Genomic DNA, 22,521 nt, shown 5'->3' with positions numbered 1-22,521 from the left:
TATAATCTTTGGAAGGAAACAATAAGGAAAGAGTATGAGAACAGAAACCAAGAGAAATTTCTTTCTGATGATGTTAGGGTGGACCCTTGGGAGTGCTACCAGGACACCTGGCAGACGACCTGCAGCGTGTTGGAACACCACCGGGACCTCATGAAGGTGAGCTGGGCTGAGCCTGGGGATGCATGAACCACCAGGCTGCAGGGGAGGGGCTGGACCCGCAGAAGTCAGGCAAGGAGAGGAGAGGGTGCTGCTGGCCTCTCGACCTACTTTCAGCCTCTTATTTCTCTGCCTGTTTCGAGAGAGACCAGCCTGTGTATAGCACAAAGAACAATGAATGAGAAACCCCGAGTAGCACCAGGGGCTACTCCCTGTCTTCCACCCTCAGTCTTGACTTCCCATTTGGGACGTTGCTGCTGGGTATGGTAGGCAGCTTTTATCAGCTGGGAGCAAGTTCAAGGTGGGATTAAGGAGACCACAGTGATAGGACTTCAGAAAGTGAGGGAGGAGGAGACTGGGCAACGAAAGGCAGGAGAAGAGAGGAGCACTTAGGGGAGGTACAAGCAGCCAAGCCCCGTGCCCTGCCTGTGGGGACCCCATTGGCACGTCACACCTGCCAGTCATTGCACCCCATTCCCACCCATTCCTCCTCACAAGAGCCCCATGGGCAGACGGTGTCTGATGCCTGTTTTATTAGTGCGTGAAAGGGAGCAGAGAGGGGAGACCACATATCTGAGCACACACAGTGAGTGTTTGGTGAACACAGATAGGCGAGAGCTTCTGTATTCCCCACTGGAGCCTGGGGCCTGTGGCTGGGCTGCAGAGACTTCAGGGCTGGTTGCCAGGTTAGAATGGGCTCCATACCAGCCAGCAGCACTGGCCAGAGTGTGCAGGAAGCACCCTTCCCAGATCAATGCCAACCCATCAACTCCACAGTGACAGGACGAAAAGCAATGCCACCGACGGCGAGAAGCCTGACCAACCAAGACAGCAAACAATCAGTTCTGCTCGCCTCCACGGACTCTGCAGCAGAGCCCTCCACAGCCCCAGATAGCATCCACCTGGCACTGCCTTCCTACAGGGAGAGCCTCTGTCCCATCTGTGTCCTTGCTGCCAGAGGGCCTGTCACCATGTCCTTCCTGGGGAGCAGCCCCTGACCACCCCACACTCCACCAGGTGCACAGCCAGGCTTTATTTTAACAGATGTGGAGCTTCAGAGCTCTGTCCTGGGGAGCCAAGGGCAAGTGAGGTAGAGAGGACCAGCTGGCTGTTCTCTATCTGTTGTTTTCTCCCCCATGCAATTGGAGAAAACTAATTTCCTTTCCCTTTGGCTTTCAGAACCTTTCTCACACATCCTGACCCTTCTGGTCCCCTTCAAAGGAGGCTGACTTGGGGCCACACTGACTTGCTCCTCTGTGCTGGTCTCCACAATAGCAGTAATGAAAGGCACTGTGTAAGAGTGTATCTGTCAGGATAGGCAAAGATGTGCTGTGATGACAAACATCCCTAAAAGCTCAGTGACTTCACACAAGTTTATTTCTCACACTACATGTCACCTGGGAAGTACCTGTGGGCCTGTGCTCTTTCTGGTCACACAGAAGCCTCAGGCTCCACGACAGAAGGGAGGAATGGGGACCCTGCAGGCATTCCTCAGTGCTGGCAATACTGGCTGGAAAGCCTGGCTATCATTTGTTGTCTAAATGCCCAGGCTTCCTGAACTCTACCTGTATTACTCATGCCCAGGGAATGAGTCTAGGCCAGAGAAGCTCCACCAGGAGCCCCAGCTGTTTCAGCAATGGGCAGAGGCTGTCAAAGAACGTAGGTCACTGCCGGCCCCCCTGCCTTGGAGTAAGAGCTTGGAGCTGCTTCCTAAGAACTCTCAGCCTTCAAACTCCTAGCAAGCATGAGGCAGGTGTTCCCGGCATGCAGAGTAGACCAACCGCAGAGATAGATGCATGACTTAACAGGTGACTTGGGACAACTCTCCAATGTCAAGGCCTCTGAGAACGCAGGAGCCCATGGGGGCTGGCGAGGGCAGGATCAGGGAGTGCAGCCAGCCATTTTCTACTTCTCTGAGATAGAACAAGTCAAATGGGACCTACAGTGCAGCAAGAGGAAGAAACTCCTCAGCTACCAGACCAGTCAGGAAACAGGAATGCAGTGTTTTCTTTTCTGCTGGTGAAATAATACATGGAGGCAGACCACCCCTTCCACCCCACCAGCCACAGCTGGGAAAAGAAGCCCACCGAGAGGTGAAAAGATCCCACGGTACCCACCTCAGCTGGCTCCCAGATGTGGTCAGATGTGACCTCCTCCTATCAGGAGTCTTACAAAGGTGACAGGTTACCCCACAGGACAAATGCCTGCCCTTCTAGGGCTGAGAAGGACTCACACACTGCTCTGCCCACAGGATGGCCTGTGGAACAGGTGCCTAGAAAATCACCCCAGCCTTGGGCCTGGGGGTCCCCTGGCAGCAGAATCTGAATCCAGAAAGGGTGGCGTGCAGGAGTGGGTGGTGGGTACCCAGGCAGCTGGCTTTTGGGAATAAAGAAACCTCGAATAAGCAGTGGCCCTTGTGAAGCTAAAGAGATTGGGAATTCATCCTTTGTTTCTCTGTTGCCCAACAGCCACACTCTCCCCGTCACCTCGGCCCAGTGGGGTTGCTAGTGGGTCAGCTGTGAGGAATGCTGTCTTATCAGCTCTGTGTTTTCTGCAGCACTGGCGAGGAGTAGCCTGGCAGATAACTCAGGACAATGGATAATGCACACAGAATTTCCGCTTGGCTCTGGCATGTGTATTCACACTGAGCAGGCGAGAGAGTGCTCAGAACCCACCCACCCTGCTTCCCGCAGCACAAACACATCCTGTGCTGCCTGGCACCGCTCTCCCTCTTGCTTGGCTGTGTTACTGACAACTCTGGCCTGAAGAAGCCGCAGGTGGTGATATTGCCTTGTGTTTGTGTGACCTTTCCCAAGCTTACAGAGCCCTTTTGCAGACATGATCTCATTTGAGCCCCATGAAACATTTGGGGGGGGCAGATATTCATGTTACACAGAAGGTTCCAGCATCACCTGCTGCTGACGGAGCTCCTGCCATGTGTCAGGCACCCCACAGGCACTTTGCATATACTCGCCTGTGCGACCCGACCACAATTGGAAAAGGCGGGTATATGGTTAGACTCCTGAGTTGAGGTTCAGGAGCGATGAAGTAACTGTCCAAGCTCACATAGCTAGGAGGCAGAGCCCAAATTTGGCCCCAGGACCCATTATAACACCACATCTCATGCTTTTCTTACTGAGCTACTCCTGCCAGCCTAGCGACCACGTGATGCAGCTGGGTCTAGAACCATCCCCAGGGCTCTTCCTCAGCTCTGGGTGGCCTCTCCATGATGGACAAGCTGATAACCATTTGGAAATAACTTTGAAATGATTCTCAAAGTCATGTGGCTAATAACACTCTTCTCCCTCTCCTTAGAGGGTGACTGGCTGCATCCTCTCCAATGTCAACACACCTTCCATGACGCCTGTGATCGGACAGCCACAAAACGAGACCCCCCAGCCCATTTACCAGAACAGCAACGTGCCCACCAAGCCCACTGCAGGTAGGGGAACACTGATGTGGGGTACCCAAACCTCAGAATCATGTGGAGGGCTTGTTAAAATAGTGATTGCTGGGATCCATCCAGAACTTGATTCAGTAGGTCTGGGAGGGGAAAGAGGACTTGTATTTTTAACAAGGTGCTGCTGATGCTGCTAGTCCACAGACAATACTTTGAGAACCCTGAATACTGAGCATCAGAGCAAACCAGTCACAATCAGAGAGAGGCAGGTGGTGGTGTGCACTCTTCTCTTGCATTTAAATATAAGCATAGGGCCGGGCCTGGTGGCTCACGCCTGTGATCCCAGCACTTTAGGAAGCTGAGGTGGGTGGATGGCTTGAGCCCAGGAGTTTGAGAGTAGCCTGGGCAACATGATGAGACCCCACCTCTACCAAATAATAATAATAATAACAACAACAAAAATTAACCAGGCATGGTGGCACATGCCTGTAGTCCCAGCTACTCAGACGGCTGAGGTGGGAGGATCTCTTGAGCCCAGGAGGCAGAGGTTGCAGGGAGTGGGGGATTGTGCCACTGCACTCTAGGCTGGGAGACAGAGTGAGACCCTGTCTCAAAAACATACATGAATTTTAAGAAATAATTGTGTTAACTGGGAATTGAATGTACAAAATGGAGCATTTTTCTCTGCCTCTTCTAGGGAGGTTAAGGATCTTGCCCAGGGTCACACAGTGAGGAAGAAGCAGGGCCATGAGTCACACCCAGGCGGTCTGCACCCTGAATCCCCACACTCTTAGCCACCAATCCAGTGACAGAGAGCACCAACACATACCCCAGACCTAGGACTATGTGCCCAAATGATGCTCGTGCTTTACCTGCGTTCTTATTTAATGCAGTAGTACTGTGATATAGACACTATGTTCTCATTTCAAATAAAAAACAGATTCAGAGAAGAAAAGCGATTTGCTGATTTGTCACACAGCTCAAAAGTAGAAGAGCTAGAATTCATATTCAGTACTGGCAGGCTCCGAGGTCCATGCTCTGAAATTTTCCTCCAAGCCAACTCCAAGAGACAGATTCTGATATTACTTTTCAAGCCTTGAGACCATAAGCTATTATATTATTGGTCTATTATAAACAGGGTAATTCACAAAGAAAAGTCAGAATTTCACAGTTTGCATACAGCTACATGTGGGGGGCTCAGAAAATTTTGCTGGCTTGGAGCCCGGAGGGATAATTGAAAACCAGATCCCTCTCAGCCAAATAGGATGTCTGATGATTCTAAAGACCATCTGCATGGGAAGGAACGCCTTAGCCCAGCAGAAATGGTTCCAAACATGTACTTTGCTGAGTCTCCTTGGATGTGGGTGTAGCTGTCCAGTGGGAGGAGCAGCTAAGGATAGGCTTGGGACAAACCTGGGGAAGAAATGTTCATGATATAGAAAATGAAAGAAGCCAGCCGCCTATATGGCCTTTAAATGGAAAATCTGATCCAATTTATGTAGACATACCTGCATAATACACATTTAAAACATGAAAGAAAATAAATAATATACCAACAGGTTGGCAGTAGTTATATCTTGGGGTGGGATTATGAGTGCCTTAAGTTTTCCTCTTTATGTATTTCCCTCTTCTATATTTTCCAAGTTTCCAACAATGAAATAAACATAACCAGAAAATGGCTTCCAGTCTAGGGCTCACAATGTGTGTGCCTCAGACTGTGAATGAGAAGAAGAAATTTGTGCTGTCATATTTCTGTTCTTTCTCTCTACCCTCCTGCTACCTCCTGCTCCCCACTCCTGCCCCATCCATGCACCCTGATGTTTACAGTGGCCCCAATGGCGGGCCGACATGAGTGCCAGTTGTGAGTGGTTCTCTCCCACTCTGTCCCTGTCTGTCTTGCTCTCTCCCATAGCCAAGATCTTGGGGAAGGTGGGAGAAAGCCTCAGCCGGATCTGCTGTGTCCGCCCACCGGTGGAGCGTTTCACCTTTGTAGGTGAGGAACTAAGGAACTTGATTCCCAGTCCTGTCTCTTTTCTTTCTCTCCTCCCTTCATTGCTTCAGCAAAGATCCTCAAGCACATTCCCCCCACCGCAAATTCCTGTGACTGTGTGTGTGCACATACTTGTGCACACCGTATTACCCCACACAGGCATTGCACACACAAGAGCACATCAAAGACTCAGTCTTCCTCAGCTTCCTGCAGGCGCTTGCTACATTCCACCATGTGAAAAAGTTCTGCACCCCGAGTGTGCTTGTACTTTAAACCAGGTAATCCCTGAGAGCCGGCCACCTCTTGTGACCCCAAAAGCCATCTCTGTAGGTTGTAAGGATGTTGCTCTTGTGGCCAGCTCACTCAAATACAGAAACAACAGAAGGCGCTCAGCATGAGCATGTGTGTGTTCATCATTGACTCCCCAGTCAGGCTATCTCATTCTGAAAGCCCCAGCAATGTGAAGTGCTGCTCCTGGAGCGGGAGGAGAGCTTCCTGTCCATTTTATGCCTGACTGTGCTCTCCATTCACCCTCCTCAGGTGTCACTTGTGCAGGGTGGCACACCACCCCCTTACTTGCACCCACCCCACCCCATCCCAGTAACTCCTGCTGAGGCCCTCAGGCAGACTGTGTGTTGGGTACAAGGAAGCCGGTTCCCTAATGCCCTTCTTTCCTTCTTTCTTCCTTAGATGAGAATGCCAATCTGGGCACGGTGATGCGGTATGAAGAGATCGGTGAGTGGGACTGTGAAAGTGGGGAAAATGGGGACATTTGGAGCCCCCTGCCTTCATGACAGGCAACATGGGGAACAGAGAGGCTTGAAAACACGGGACTGTTTTGCAGCAGGGTCTCCTCTCGGAAGACGGATCGTTCCCAGGCTAAGATTGCATTCATAGTTAGCTCCCTTTAACATCTCTCAACTGGACTCCGGCCAGCTCCCAAGAGATAGGACTGGATCATTTGGTGATTTTTCCTTCAGAGCCTCTCCTTCCTCTAAAAAACATGAAACTTGAGCTTTGGCACCAGTTGGAAAGACCCTTCTTCTGAGCACAGACACTGCACACAAATGAGGCGGAAGAGCACCCCCGCCTTCCTCATTCAGTGCGTGAAGATGAAGAAATAGAGAGGGGACTGAAAGCCACCTCCACACCTCCCTTGCAGCCTTGGGCAGAGGCTAAGGCACTTCACTGTGTGTGAGGGCTGCCTGCCCAACCCAATCCCAGAGCAGGCCAGGGCGGGCCCGAGCCAGTGGAGGGCGGTTACACATCTGTCAGGGTGGGAAGGCGTTGATGACCCCTACAAGCAAGTTGAGAAGCAGATAGGAACACTGAAATCTTCCCAGGGTTTCAGAATGGGTGAGAGACACAAGTGGGAGACGCTGGGGAAAGGGCAGGGAGACACCATAATAGAACTGGAGCTGGCACAGGTACCAGGGTAGAAGAAGGGTCAGTGATATCAGGAATGCCTGGAGCTCTAGGGCAAGACAGCCTGGTGTCCACACCCTCGATCTTCAACTTCCAGCTGAAAAGATCCTCCAAGCATCCCCTCCCGGTACTTTTCTGTCCAAGAACTGGAAGTCAGGGCTCCCGCTGCAATCCTGAGAGGCAGGGTTTGTCCTGAGCACTTGGTTCTTCCTGCAGACCTGGCAGATGTGATGTCATTTCAAGGGGCTTCTCTGGGTCTCATCCTCTCGCCTGAGGTGCAGTGGTGTCCCTGAATTGGCTCAGTTGGTTTCCTACAACCATTTGTAAAGTTTTCAGGAATTTTGTGAACCAGTTTTAAATACAGGCATTACTAAAAATTAAGTTACATTAACTTAAAATCAAATTGAATTAAAAACAAAAGGAATGAAGACTCAAAACTCCTCACTTCTTAATTATTTTACTATATTTTAATATCCTTTATTGACCAGCAGGTACTCTCTGAAGGCCACAGGAAGGAGCACCCGCCTTCCTGCTTGCTCCCCAAAACAGGCAGGAGCATTTGGCTCTAGGTTCTGTAGCCCCAGAACACCCAACAGTCAAGGATGGGAGTGAAGGTGCCGGGACTGGGCTGAAAGCTCCCGCACTCCACTTCCCTGCAGTTCCAGCCTGGCCGTCACCTGCTGCCTTCCCACGCAGTCTCTTGGCCGGCAGAGCTCAGAGCAGCCTTAGGACTTCTCATTGTATTCCAATGTGTATTTCTCTTTCCTTAGTCCAGAGATGTATTGTGGCAAGCTTGAACCGTGGCCTTGCTTGTCTTCCCAGTGCCCGGGGCAGGTGGATCGGGCTTTCCCCACCCTGACTCAAGGAGTCCCCTCTGGGAGAGGTCAGTGGTGATCAATGTTGCACAGCATATTGCTGTGTTCACTTCCAGTAGCTCATGGCTACCTTGGGAGGGGCAGGGGCCTCTGCTTACTCTTCTTGCTCCATAGCAGCTCTGGAGTTATGGTGAGACAGCCGCCAGGGTCCAAAAATGCAGCTGGGGAGTGACCGACCTCTCACCTCTGGTTTCCCTGAGGCTCTGCCTGTCCCCTTCCACATTCCTGTGCTCGCTGAGAGGGAGGGTCTACCGGCACGTGATGGAGAAGGGACCGTGGGGGTAGAGAATGGAGAACACCTAGGTTCCGAGAAAGGACAGCTCAACAGCCACAGCTGTCAGATTGGGCTCAGGTCCTGGCATGGTCCAGGTGGTGGCTGCGTGCAGTGGAAACTGGGATGGGCTGCAGGGCTCGGGCTTCACATAGCCCGGATTCCTGGGAGGGGAGTGTGGACAGACAGCGTGCATTCTGGCTCGTGGCCCTGAATCAGGGTGACCTGGGGAAGGAGGCCCAAAGAAACTGGAAGGGAGTTATGCTGCCTCCCGACTCCTGCACTGGGTAAGGCCCTGGGGCTCACATGTCCCCCTTTTTGATATTTCCTTGCACACTAAATGAGGAGGAAAAGCGATTTTCTCCTAGTTCCATTAGCACTTGTTGACCCTATTTACATGCTTCTAACAACTGACTGCTCCTCCAGGGCTGCCCTAGGCCACAGGCTGGTGGGCTGGAAACTTGCCTTAGCCTCATACGACTAACTGGGAGAAGTCACTGCTGCCCTCCAGTGGCCACACGTGGGATCTCAAGCCCTGCTGGGGCCGCTTGTCTGTGACTTAAATGTTTGCACTGGTCCTGCAAGAAAAGGTGCAGAGACCCCACTCTTGAACTCTTTGTGCTTTGGCTTAAAAAACAAAAGTCTCATATTATACTTGATTGGGATAGTGCGTCCCTGGCTTGAGAATAGGAAAGAGATTTATTTTCATGCCTGTGTAAGCAGGGATTTTTAACCTTGGCACTAACTGACATTTGGGAACAGATTGTAGGATGTTTAGCAGCACTCCTAGCCTCCACCCACTAGATGCCAGTAGCATGCCACCCTCCCCCTCCAGTCCTGACATCCAAAAATGTCCAGACATTGCCCAATGTCCCCTGGCAATTGCAAAATTGCCCTCAGTTGAGAACTACTGATGTAGTGAAAGCTGAGGGCCAGCACATTCCCTGTTGATGTGACCATCTAATTCAGGGCTGTCCAATCTTTTGGCTTCCCTGGGCAATACTGGAAGAGGAAGAATTATCTTGGACCACACATAAAATACACTAACACTAGCAATAGCTTATGAGCAAAAAAAAAAAAAAAAAAAAAAAATTGCCAAAAAAAAAAATCTCATAATGTTTTAAGAAAGTTTACATGTTGGGTGTAGTGGCTCATACCTGTAATCCCAGCACTTTGGGAGGCTACAGTGGGCAGATCACTTGAGGTCCGGAGTTCGAGACCTGCCTGGCCAACATGGTGAAACCCCCTCTCTACTAAAAATACAAAAATTAGCCAGGTGTGGTAGCGGGCACCTGTAATCCCAGCTACTTGGGAGGCTGAGGCAAGAGAATTGCTTGAACCTGAAAGGTGGAGGTTGCAGTGAGCCAAGATCATGCCACTGCACTCCAGCCTGGGTGACAGAGGGAGACTTTGTCTCCAAAAAAAGAAAAAAAAAAAAAAGAAAGTTTACAAATTTATGTTAGACTGCATTCAAAGCCACCCTGGGCCGCATGTGGCCTACGAGCCATGGGTTGGACAAGCTTGATCTAACTGAATGCATAGGCAGTCAGAATTACAGAGACGTGCCCTTTCAACAAAGAACTGACCTAGAACCCTGGGTGGCTCCAAGTGGGCCTGAGGAACAACAGAATCCCAGAAATAAGCCCCGTCTGCAATACCAAGCGTGGTTCCTCTCCACAGTTGGGGAGTTGGGCCAGAAATCCTATGGCGCAACACAGAGGAGCCACTGACTCAGGCAAACATTTCCCCCAGTGGCCCCTGCTGCAAGAGCAGAGGCCACAATAGCCACCACACGCCTCCCAGATTGCCCGGAAGGCAGCCTGCAGGACCTCTGCTGTCAGCTCATCTGTTGCCTCATCCATTCAACATGTCTGAGCACCTACTGTATGCCAGTGACTCTGCCAGACCCTGGGGCTGTAAAGATAAAGCACAATCCCTGCACACAAACAGATCATTAGACTAAGGTATGATAGACAGGAGAGAAGACAGGAGGCAGGAATATTTCATAGTTACAATCCAGTCCTCAGTGGGACTCCCTGAGGTGGGAAGGCTGCCCTGACCCTGGGACCATGAGATGCTGGCATTGCCCACCATTGGCCCAGTAGCCTCTCCCCTGCTTTAGGAGTCCCACCTAGAGACTCCACAGCAGGGGACAGCTGACCACCTGAAAGCCCCCATCAGGCCCCAGAATTAGCTACAGGGTCTAAGGCAGGCAGGGCTGCCCACAGCTTCTTCGTCTCTCGCCTGGGCCTCGGGGCTCCGGGGCCTGTGCCGGTAGCTGTCTCTGGAAGGCTGGTGGTACCCTCAGTGCAGAGCTGCCTCACTGTTTCAGACAAGATGCCCAACAGCCTCGGCCTCTCGATGGGAGCGACTGCAACGCCTGGGAGCCACGCTATGCTCCACCTTGAGCCACATCCTGGGCGAGGACTCTCCTCATGGTGTTCTCAGAATGTTGTTCCCCACTGCCCAGTTTTAATAAGTGAGTCAGTTTGCTGCCTCTTTTAAACAACAATGGGCCTCACTGGGATAATTCAGAGTGAGCTTAATGAGGGAAGAAACACAACTGACAAGCAGGAAGTGTGCCTGGGTGCCAGGAAAAGTATGAGCACTGGGAGGGGCCTCAGCCTTGCTTCTCAAGCCATTTGCTGGGGATAGTGGCCATGTGGCACATTTTATACACTCATCTACCTCAAGGTACATTCAATGTCCCCTCACACCCCCTCCCATGTCAGGGAGACAAACCCCAGACAATGCACAGAAACAGAGAATCCAAACTCCGTTGACGTTTGAGCTTGACAGGGAGCAAGAGAGTACCTCAGACCTTAGACAAGATGCGTAGCTGGCTCAGCCACTGTTACGAAAACGATCATAAGCCATCCTGGCTTAGCCCTCAAAGGTCCATGTCCTGGGAAAGCCAGGGCAGTCGATCACCCCCTGTGCCCTACTCTCCTTGCATGAATAATTCCTCCCACAGGGGAGGAAGGTGGTCTGGAAATGAGCCCGAGGGAGAGGTGAGCAGGAGTTTCTGCACTGCACACACTCAGGGGCAGGGGCACCTGGGAGAACTGGGTCCCACAGCCCCAGAGGTGGGAGAGTTACGTATTCACCAGGGGAAGAAGGCTGAGGGTTTAATACTTCCCAGGCCTCCACTTACTCCCTTTGCAAACTTTGCTCCCCTTGCTCAGAGCTGCGGATCCTGCTGCTGTGTGGTAGTGACCTGCTGGAGTCCTTCTGCATCCCGGGGCTCTGGAACGAGGCAGATGTGAGTAGCAAGGTTATCGCCTGGCACCCAGCTGGGACTGGCAGGGATGGGAAGGGTACATTTGATTTTGGCCTCTTGTCTTCACTTCTTCTGAACTCCTAAGAGGGCAGTCCATTCATATCACTATGGTAGAAAATTCTCACCTACCCCCAAGCTTTATCTCCTACTGCATTTTTACAGTTACTCCTCCTCAAGCTTGCTCCAGTAAAGCCCCTGGGAAAAAAGCAAGCTGAATCATGCAGTATCTGGCTCCAAATAGTGCTGGGGTATTCATGTGTTGCAGGTGAGGAGAAGGAAGGGAGAAAAAAAAAAATCTTTGCCCTTTTGAGATTATTGTGTGTTTTGTTTTCCTTTGATTCCTTTTGAAGAGGTGGTAAATACCACCCTGGAATCCCCTCAACAAGGGAAAATTGGTCCAGAGGGGAGAAGTTCATGGCAAGAGGTCAGCAGGATCCTTGGCAATTGACTTGGCATTGAGGGAACCAGGAGGTTAAACTTACACCACTCAGGAGCTCAATGACACCTTTCGTTGCCAGGTCTGACTGTGATGATCTCAAACCAGCTCACCCATAAATGACTCACTCTTCACACATACATTCATTCTTATCCCTTCATTAATTCATTCATCTGGTAGCCTAAGCTAATGCTAGCTCCCAAACCCATAGCTGTATGCACATTGAATTCCCAAGGCAACAATTCTAGACGTAGTGCTTTTTGATTAACTTGCTATGTGACTCTGGACCTGCCTCAGTTTGTTGTTGTTGTTGTTGTTTTAATCTATGAAATCTATAGAATGTTATCTACAGCATTCTGAGATTTTAAAGAAACGTCGTACCACACAATCCTTGTCCCCAAGTAATATGTGGCATGACATACACATATGAAATATTTTCGTGTACATTTGTGTGTCTCTGGACAGAGATAGAGAGTCAGGACAGAGGCAGGACAGGGTCAGGCTCAAGATTCGAGTTCTACTCCAACACAACTCATGACAAAATATATTGCTTTTTTTTTTACTTGTTTTTGAGACAGAGTCACTCTGTCGCCCAGGCTGGAGTGCAGTGGTGTGATCTCGGCTCACTGCAACCTCCGCCCCCCAGGTTCAAGCGATTCTTCTACCTCAGCCTCCCAGGCACCTGGAATTACAGGCACTCGCCACCATGCCCAGCTAACTTTTGTATTTTTAGTAGAGACGGGGTTTTGCCATGTTGGCCAGGCTGGTCTTGAACCCCTGACCTCAGGTGGTCTGCCTGCCTCGGCCTCCCAAAGTGCTGGGATTACAGGCGTGAGCCACTGTTCCCTGCCAACAAAATATATTCTGAGCTTCAGTTTTTTGCATCCCTGAAATGAGCCTAATAAGAGTGCCTACATCCCCTGGGTTTGGAAGGCTTAAATGGTATTGTGTTTTGAAAGTGCCTAGCCCCTGCACCTGACACACAGTCAAGCTCAGCAAAGCTAATAAGTGAATTTACCTAGACACACAGATACACACAAAGCTATGCAGGGTGAAGGGCATAAATGCTAACATGCTGTGGGATAACCAAGATGGGAGGGAAAGTTTCCAGGAAGTAAAGTCTACTGTGTGAAATATACAGTCCTCTCCACCCTGGAACCATTTCCTACCTCCTTTCAGGTAGGAGATTTTAAACCTCCTTTCAGTTCTAAATTATGTGGCTTAATTAGCTTTTGCTTTCCTCGATAATTCACAAGGAGCTGTGAAAGTCAAAAGTAATGTGGCAAAGTTCTGTACAAGAGCTCATCAAAGCTCTTTCAAGAATCCAGGCAAATCTGGGCAATCACCTGGGGCCCCATTTTATTGCGGAGGCCTAGGCCGTCCTGGAGGAATTTAGAGAGACAAAGTCAGCAGCTGTGGCACAGCCTGGAGTGCTGTGGAGCAGGAATCCCTGAGGGCTATTACTAAGTGTGATGGGTGAGGAACCTCCTCTCAGGGGCAGACCCAGGCTTCCTGGAGCCTGAAACTTACACAATTCGGGGCCTTGCTGCAGGCCAATCCCTCTCTGCTCCTCCCAGTTAGATTGCTGACTTACATTGCAGGTCCTCTAACTTCTCTCCAAAACGGCTGGTCTTGGTGTTGTCAGATACCAACATTATTGGACCAGGGAGAAGAGCCCCAGGTCTCTCCTTTTCTGGTTGGTCCCTGGTGCTGAGACCAGGGTTGGTTGGTTTAGACAGAAAATCTGAGAAACCAGTAGCTGTTGATTTACCAGGGATGTGACAGCAGAGGTGGAGTGAACTCATTGGGTCAAATACGTTCCCACTTGACTACTTGGCAAGTCCCAGCCCCAACCCTCTTCCCTTTCTGGATTCCCCAGGGAGATCATAGAATTTCTGTCCCATCTGGGTGGTTGTGGAAAAAGGGGAGGGATTCTCCCATCCCATTTCCAATCACCATCTGAGATGGATGACTTTGGAACATCCCCTGGAAGCCAGGGACGGATGAGATAATGAACCAACAGCAAGATCAGGTGACCAACTAGTCCCCGTTTCTGCAAGACTTACCCAGTTTTAAAACTGAAATACTAGGCCAGGCGCGGTGGCTCACACCTGTAATCCCAGCACTTTGGGAGGCCAAGGTGGGCGGATCACGAGGTCAGGAGATCGAGACCATCCTGGTTAACATGTTGAACCCCCTGTCTCTACTAAAAATACAAAAAATTAGCTGGACGTGGTGGTGGGCACCTGTAGTCCTAGTACTTGGGAGGCTGAGGCAGGAGAATTGCTTGAACCCTGGAGGCAAAGATTGCAGGAGCTGAGATCACGCCATTGCACTCCGGCCTGGGTGACAGAGCAAGACTCTGTCTAAAAAATAAAATAAAATAAAATAAAAAATGGAAATGCTTATATCCTGGGACCTCCCTCAGTCCCGGGTTAGCCACCCTGGAGTCCCAGGACACCCAGCCTAGCTATGCACAGAGGGTACCACGTCCCAGGCCAGTAGGGACCCACATCTAGCTTGTCCAGGGTGGTGAGAAATCCAGTCCCCTGCAGAGGCAGCAGAAGGATTTGGGTGAAGCAGACCCTCAAGCTTCCTCCAGATGGCTTTCTGGAGCCTGGAGCAGACCTGCTTCCACGTCCTGCCAGCCAACTGCTCAGTCCCCTGCCTCAACTGAGCCCAAGTGATCCTTAGAGGTCCTTAGAATCACTGAGTCTGAGACAGAGGGGGGAAAGTTTCAAGAAGCTGTTTCCTCACATAATGAGTGTGAATCTCAGCCTGCGACAGAGGTGTGCCGGAAATATCATGTTAATGTATTTATATCAAATTAACATACCAGTCCAAATCCCTATCCCACAGGGATGGTGGTAATTTCGTCTCAGCCATTACTAATTAGCAGACCTGAAAGACTCTTGCACACCCCGAACATGAGGACAGTCCTTCAATTTCAGTTCACCATGGTCACCACAGACATCTTCCCTGTCCAAGCCTTTGTGGTCCCTTGAAGTCAAAGGTGCCCTGCTCTGCACCCACCGGGAGCAGGAAACTCCTGGCTGAGTCTGGAGGCCTTGTGCTGGGCCCCATTGTGATCACCAGGCCCGTTCTCCTCTGAGGCTTTGCCCCTGGTGTGCTGCCCAGGAGGAGGAGGAGTGGGCTCCACAGAGCTCTAGCCTCTTCCTATTGTAGGGAAAGTTGGTGGGAGGGCAGCAGAACCTCTTCTTTGTTCTTTCTATCCCCAAGTCATCTTCCCTATTTTCTCTCCCCTCTTCAGGACATCTAATGAAATGTCTTTTTTTTTTTTTTTTTTTTTCCCTAAGAGACAAGGTCTCACTATGTTGCCCAGGCTGGTCTCGAACTCCTGAGCCCAAGTGATCCTCCCACCTCGGTCTCCCAAAGTGCTGGGATTACAAACCTGAGCCACTGCACTAGGTTCAAAATTTCTTCAGTGAGTTTAAAGGCATTGACTTCAGGCCGGGCGCTGTGACTCACGCCTGCAATACCAGCACTTTGGGAGGCCAAGCAGGTAGATCACCTGAGGTCAAGGGTTTGAGACCACCCTGGCCAACATGGTGAAACCCCATCTCTACTAAAAATACAAAAAATTAGCCAGGCGTGGTGGCGGGCACCTGTAATCCCAGCTACTCGGGAGGCTGAGACAGGAGAATCGCTTGAACCCAGGAGGCAGAGGTTGCAGTGAGCAGAGATCGTGCCATTGCACTCCAGCCTGGGTGATAGAGCAAGACTCTGCCTCAATAAATAAATAAATATTAAAATAAAGTCATTGACTTTAAAGCATTCTGGTTTTGTCCTGCAAATTCCTCCCGTAAAAGATCTGGCTCTCTGCTAGAAATAGAGCTGGCCAGCCAGGCGTGGTGGCTCACACCTGTAATTCCAGCACTTTGGGAGGCTGAAGTGGGTGGATCACTTGAGGTCAGGAGTTTGAGACAAGCCTGGCCAACATGGAGAAACCCCATCTCTACTAAAAATACAAAAATCAGCCAGGTGTGGTGGTGCATGCCTGTAATCCCAGCTACTTGGGTGGCTGAGGCAGAAGAGTTGCATGAACCCAGGAGATGGAGGTTGCAGTGTGCCAAGAATGCGCCACTGCACTCTAGCCTGGGTGGCAAGGCAAGACTCCAAAAAGCAAGAAAGCAAGAAGGGAGGGAGGGAGGGAAGGGAAGGGAAGGAGGGAGGGAAAGAGGGAGGGAGGGAGGGAGGGAAAGAGGGAGGGAGGGAGGGAAGGAGGGAAAGAAAGGAAGGAAGGAAGGGAGGGAGGGAGGGAGGAAGGGAGGGAGGAAGGCAGGAAGGCAGGAAGGCAGGAAGGCAGGAAGGCAGGAAGGCAGGAAGGCAGGAAGGAAGGCAGGAAGGCAGGAAGGAAGGAAGGAAGGAAGGAAGGAAGGAAGGGAAAAAACAGAGCTGGCAGAGGAGGGTATAGGGAGCACAAAACTAGTTAGCATGTCAGTGAATTAGTCCACTGCCCTTATTTGGGGAAGGGTGGATCTCAAGTTCTGGAAAAGGAACATCTTTCAGGAGTAGGTACAGAATGAGCTCTGCTTATTGTACCAGCAAGTTCTACCATCTGGGGTTTGCCTGGAAACGGCCTGTTTTAGGAATGTCTGTTCCTAACCATGAGACTCCTGGAAATGAGATATGTGAGACCTGCTTCTGCTTCAGGTTTCATTCATTTGCCCGTTCATTCATCCCTTTCTCAGAGCACATTTCTCTTTATTACCTGGTGCCCCAAGTGATACTTGTTGACCATAGACCTTTGCTTGGAGACCATGAGGCCAAAACCCTGAAATCTGCTGTTAAAAGAAAAACCTCAGCCAAATGAAATTTAAAAGAGTTTAATTGAGCCATGAACAATTGGTGAATCAGGCAGCATCCCATGCCAGAGTAGGCTCTCAGACTCCAGAGCAGCCATGTGGTGGAAGATTTATGGACAGAAAAAGGAAGGTGATGTACAGAAAATGGAAGTCAAGTACAGAAACAGCCTTATTTGAACACAGTTCGAACAGCTGGCTACATTTGATTGGCCAAAACTTGGTGATTGGCACAAATGTAAGCTAAAGCCTGTTAACATCTCCACTTGTTATAGTTCAGCATGTACAGAGAAACCTTTAGGCTGAACTTAAAATATGCAGGGAGGCAGCTTTAGGCTAAACTTGATTTAACACTGCCCATGACTGGGGACAGGAGGGCAGGAGAGAGATCAAAGCTTTTTCTTGGAAACGTCCTAGGCCCCGGCCCCACACTCCAGCCTCTCATATCTTCTCCAGAATCTTCAGAAACAAGGCAGGAGGGAAGCCACTGGTTCAAACGGGTCTGGGGAGAAAGCTTGAAGGGGCTGTGGAGCAGCCTGGCCTCCAGCCAGGCTGGGAACTGGCTGAGACCGTCTGTTGGACAGCAGGACTGCCAAGGCCTCCTCCAGCACCAACACACACTCTCTACTAAGTCAGTTTTGCTCTTTCTTTCACTTTGGATTCTTGAACCAAAGCTCTCCATCCAGAAATCTAATTACATGACTAATGGGATGACCCCCATCCCCCCCCCAGACACCTCCCTTGTGGCATTTCCCATTAGGCATAAAGATCCATTAGCCCACAGCACATTCTGACCTTCTCTGACCAGTGACACACCCTTCCCCTTACATTCCGTGGAGAAAAAATTCCATACATAGTCATCGAGTTTCTCTCAAGTGTAACAGAATAGAGTTGCTGTATGGGAAATCAAGATCCAGACTTTTGGACCAGCCTCGGAGATCAGAACCCAGCTCCTGCCACGCCACTGCATTCCCGAGTTCTTTATTGGAGAACTAGTCTCTCCCAGGAGACCTGCTCCTTTGCTTTGCTTTTCTGCATCCTGACACCAGCATCAGTGCAGGCATCCAGGCATGGATCAGGGACTGTGGGAAGCCAAGGCCAAAGGCAATAGGGTCAACCATGGGCAGATTTGTGAAGCAGAAGGCATCTGCACTCACTCCCTTCCCCAAAACAAAACCTGTTGTATAGGGATCCGATGCTGCCAACTGCTTTGTCCATCACTGTGCCCAGCAGGCAAATTAATTCTGACTCAAGGCCGAGAGTGGTGGCTCATGCCTATAATCCCAGCACTTTGGGAGGCCAAGGCGGGTGGATCACCTAAGGTCAGGAGTTCAAAACCAGCCTGGCCAACATGGTGAAACCCCATCTCTACTACAAATACAAAAATTACCCAGGCGTGGTGGCGGGCTCCTGTAATCCCAACTACTCTGGAGGCTGAGGCAGGAGAATTGCTTGAACCCGGGAGGCACAGGTTGCAGGGAGCCGAGAGAGCGCCACTGCACTCCAGCCTGGGCGACAAGGGTGAAACACCATCTCAAAAAAAAAAAAAAGAAAAGAAAAGAAAAGAAAATTCTGATTCAAGCATTCCTTTCTTCAATCAATCTTTCAACAAATGCTTATTAAGTGTCCAGGATAAACATAGCATGCATTTATCCTTGAGGCACTTGCAGTCTAAAAGTATCTTACTTTTTCATTATAGTATTTCTTTATACTCTATTAAATATAACACATGAAAAGTTTAGAAGAGTTCCTGAACCTAGTACACATTCCATAAATGTTGGCCGTTATTCACTTATTTTAAAATATTTATTGAGCACCCAGCCATGTGAGAAAACAAAGTAGACAAAGTACCTGACTGTGCACTTTACTTTCTGTGGGAGGGGGTGGCCCTTGAGCTGGGCTTTCAATTGTGAGCAGGACTAGGTTAAGTAGGTGGAAAGAGAAGAGCTTTTTAAGGAGGAAAGAGGATATAAAAGATTCAGTGGAGGAAGCAAGACCTTTGGGGAGATGTTCTGGTTGCTTGAAATAGGTGGATCCTGGTATTTATTTGAGATGGTATTAACTTTTGAGCAAGCAGCAAAATCATTAAGTTTAATGATTACACGTATTAGCTGCTCTCAGGAGTATTTCCATTTCAAATGAGCAAGAGTCAATATTTAACCCAAAGGAGCAAAAACTTGGGGATGGAACATCAGCCACCAGAGATGGCCACTGAGGGAATTGTTTTCTCTTTTTTCCTCTTTGCACTCCTCAAAGCCCAGCATTCCACGGGCTGGTTCTAATTGGCTGTATCCTACATTTTTCCAGCCAACCAGCCATGGGCTAACTGCTTCCTACATCCATCAGCTATGGGAAAACAACCAAAGAAAATAAACAGAGGAAGAGCCTGGGGCATTAGCCACTCCAGAAGAAATCCCAGGGCCCCAGGATAAATGGAACAAAGACAAACATTTGGCTATTCAGGCTCAGATGGTTTTTATCAGACAGTCCAGCTCCAGCCAGGAAGCCTGATGGACTCTTGCACCCCAGGGATTAGGCCCCCACACTGATATGACTGATACCAAATGATACCAAATTACAGGCTCAGGGGAAGGAGGCTCAGCTTCTACCAATGGGGGATTCTGGTTGTTCTCATGTGAAAGGCACTGTTGGTTTGGTTTCCAGGCTGTTGACTTGAGTCTGGAATCCCCTGCCTTCCCACACCCCCAGTTAAGTTGGCAGTGGGAGGGGGGATGATTTCATTTGGGAAGCCCCTCTTAAGAATGGTTCTCTCTCTCTCTTTTTTTTTTTTTTTTCTTTAAGAGGGCCATCCTGGAAATGCATTTCCACCTGCTGAACTCTGACCCTACTAGTTTCCTTCCAGCCTTCCCTCCAGAGAGTGGCAGGGGCTAGAGCAAGGGTGGAGCATCCTTTCCTGAAATGGAGGGAGCATGTTTCAGAAGCTGCTCACGTACTGCATGACTTTTGCCAGAAGTTCTCTCTTGGCATCTTTTTAAAGTCATCCAGAAGTATTCTAAAATTATAATACTCTAAGGGTGATGCAGAGTACCCCAGCCTCCCAAGTAGCTGTGGTAAGCTGGGGGGAAAAATAAGGTAGAATATATTTTCAAATATAAATTTTTTAACCAAAACAGTTTCAAGTCACTACAATATGAGTCTTAAAAATGGATCTAGAAGAGGTGTGATGTGGAGGAAAGAGTCTTTAAGGCAGACCAGAGTGGATTCCATTCACTTGTTAGCTGTGCAACTTGGATAGGTTATTAAATCTCACTGAGTCTTTGTTTCCCCATCTATGAAATAATATCTCAGAAGATAGTTGTCATAAGGATTAAATGTGATAAGTTCCTAGTACTGTGCATGGCACATAGCAGGCACCTTAATCAATGTTTCTTCCCCTCCTTCCCAATGGGCCCATGTGCATCCCTGACTAATCCTTATTCAGAGAAGAAACACAAGTGGGCTGCAGTCGTTGATGTACTGTACCTGAGAAGAGAGCACTGTTTGGGAGGGAAAGTCAGGCTTCAGAACGCTGATCTCAGGATGGCCCTGCAGAAGATCTTGCCAGTTAAGCCTGCCAGGGCAAATCCACATACATTGGATCCTGTTGCTAATGGAAGTCAAGCCCTCTGTTTAAAACACTCTAATGGCGTTTATTTGCAATTGGAATGAAACCCCATCTTCATCATGATCTGGTCCTTGTCTACTTTTCCAACCGCCGCGTACCCTAGTCCCACCTAGTTTATTTGAACAGTTTTCCCCACCTCAGGGTCTTTGTACTAGCTGTGGCTTCGTTGGGAATCCTCTTCTCCTAGATATCCCTGTACCCATCCCTTCATATCACGTAGGTTTCAACATAAAGGTCATTTGGTTTTATAATGAATATTGTACTTAACCCTATTTGATGTTTTCCTTTTATTTATTTATTTTTCAGAGACAGGGTCTCACTCTGTCACCCAGGCTAGAGTACAGTGGCGTGATCATAGCTCACTGCAGCCTTGAACTCCTAGACTCAAGTGATCATCCTGGGGTCAAGCGATCCTCTTGCCTCAGCCTCACAAGTAGCTGGGACTCAGGCACGTGCCAACACACTCAGCTAATTTAAAATAAAATTTGTTTTTGTAGAGATGAGGTCTTACCACCATGTTGCCCAGGCTGTCTGGAACTCCTAGGCTCAAGTGATCCTCCCACCTTGGCCTCTTAAAGTGCTGGGATTACAGGTGTGAGACATCACACCTTGCCATGATGTTTTCTTATTTATGTATTTATTTGTTTATGATCTCTCCTTACTTGAAGGTAAGCCCTTTGAGTACAGGAAGCTTGCCTGTCTTATTCGCCGATACCAGAACAGTGCCCAGTTCACCATATACATGCTCAATAAAAGTTTGTTGAATGAAAGTTGAGAACAACTTGGTTAGAGGAGTTCAGCTCATAATACAGTTTGCCTCCCCCATGGGATATGGCCCAAACTTTTGCCAGTTACCCATGATATATTAGTCACTGTAAGATATTAGCCACCCAGTAGCAACCTACTCATATCTTCACAGCAGTAGATACAATTGAAAATAATCATTTGTTTAATGTCTCATACCAGACAGTGATCTGTCCAAGAGATGAAGCCATATCTGCCTTGCTCAACCCTGCATCCCTAGTGTCTAGGAAAGTGCCTGGCTAAGACCACAAGGCATCCACCCCCTCAAAGCATCCCTTTAAATCCAGCAGGGCAGGTCTTGAAATTCAGCCTCTTGGAGGGATGATGCAAACTCTACGTTCCTTCCAAGAGCTCTGCTGCCTGGGTCATGAGTGTTTTCTCTTCCAAGGCCAAGTTGCTTCCTGCCTCAACATGTCTCATATCCTTCCCTCAGATTCCCCACGTTTGGGGAAGCAGAGTCTACCACCTCCCACATCCTCTCCCCATCCCTTTCCCTACCTCCCCTGGGGAGCCTTTGACCAGAAGATGAAAAGATATGATCAAAGTTGTGCCTGTGAGCAGGAAGTAGAAGCAGGATGAATGCCACAGACCCCCGCCTCTGAGGCTCGACACAGGCCAGTGCTAAAGTGAGGGCCACTGTGTGCTGCAGGGGGAGAAGATTGTGTCCTGATCCTGCCCACGGTGTGGGGTCACATTGGTCACCATCAGGAATGAGATTTACCAATCAGGACAGTTCTACCACATTGGCCACTCGTCCACCCCACCTTTCCACCCCAAGGGCAAGACCCACAGAGAGCTCTTCATGAAGACAGGAGGTGCTGGTCCCCTCGAGCAGAAACAAGAGTTCAGTTCCAGAGGCCTGGGCACACTCCTGCAGGCGCCATAGGAAGGGGATCTGAGTGCCCTATGCTTCCTGGGGTCAGATGTCTGCCCTTACACCCCCCGCTCCTGAGGGCACAGGGGGAATGTCCTTATTCTTGCTGGACTTCTCAGAGGTGCTGAGGTACCTGTCCCACGAGTATCTCATTTTGACCCCATCCTAAACCAGGCCAGAATATTAGCAGCTTAGGTAATTGTCCATGTGGTTTAAAGCAACAATTCCCAAAGGTGGGTGTATATCCGAAGGATTTGGGAACTTTGTAAAGATAAAGGCTCCAGCCCCTTGACACATGCTATATCAAAATTTCTCAGGTGAGGTCTGGGGAATATGTTTGTTGTTGTCGTTTATTTTATTTTATTTTATTTTATTTTCACAAATAATACTTTTTATTTGTCACCCTTAAAGTCTGAATTTTAACAGATTCTTGGTCCAGTGGCTTTTATCCACTAGCTTGTTCAACTTTAGCCCCTATCTCTCCCCGCAGTAGTTTTTCCAGAGCCACTACCTTCACACAAAGGTAGCGGCTGTGGAAAAACTAATGAAAACATCACGGAGA

At 49.4% G+C, this 22,521-nt stretch overlaps 1 protein-coding gene across 1 annotated transcript in view; it reads left to right on the top strand.

Annotated features, from left to right (window-relative positions):
• The window catches only part of LOC105484565 (nicotinamide nucleotide adenylyltransferase 2), a 175,946-nt gene that overhangs the window by 135,182 nt on the left and 18,243 nt on the right, over positions 1 to 22,521 (top strand). The window contains exons 4-8 of the mRNA XM_011746309.2: positions 78 to 156; positions 3,472 to 3,598; positions 5,469 to 5,549; positions 6,237 to 6,281; positions 11,303 to 11,379. Of these exons, the coding sequence (XP_011744611.1) occupies positions 78 to 156; positions 3,472 to 3,598; positions 5,469 to 5,549; positions 6,237 to 6,281; positions 11,303 to 11,379 (409 nt within the window). The remainder of the gene's footprint in view (positions 1 to 77; positions 157 to 3,471; positions 3,599 to 5,468; positions 5,550 to 6,236; positions 6,282 to 11,302; positions 11,380 to 22,521) is intronic.

The sequence above is a fragment of the Macaca nemestrina genome, chromosome 1 (assembly GCF_043159975.1).
Source record: "Macaca nemestrina isolate mMacNem1 chromosome 1, mMacNem.hap1, whole genome shotgun sequence".
Taxonomy (NCBI): Eukaryota; Metazoa; Chordata; class Mammalia; order Primates; family Cercopithecidae; genus Macaca; species Macaca nemestrina.
This window is presented reverse-complemented; position numbering and strand designations above follow the sequence as displayed.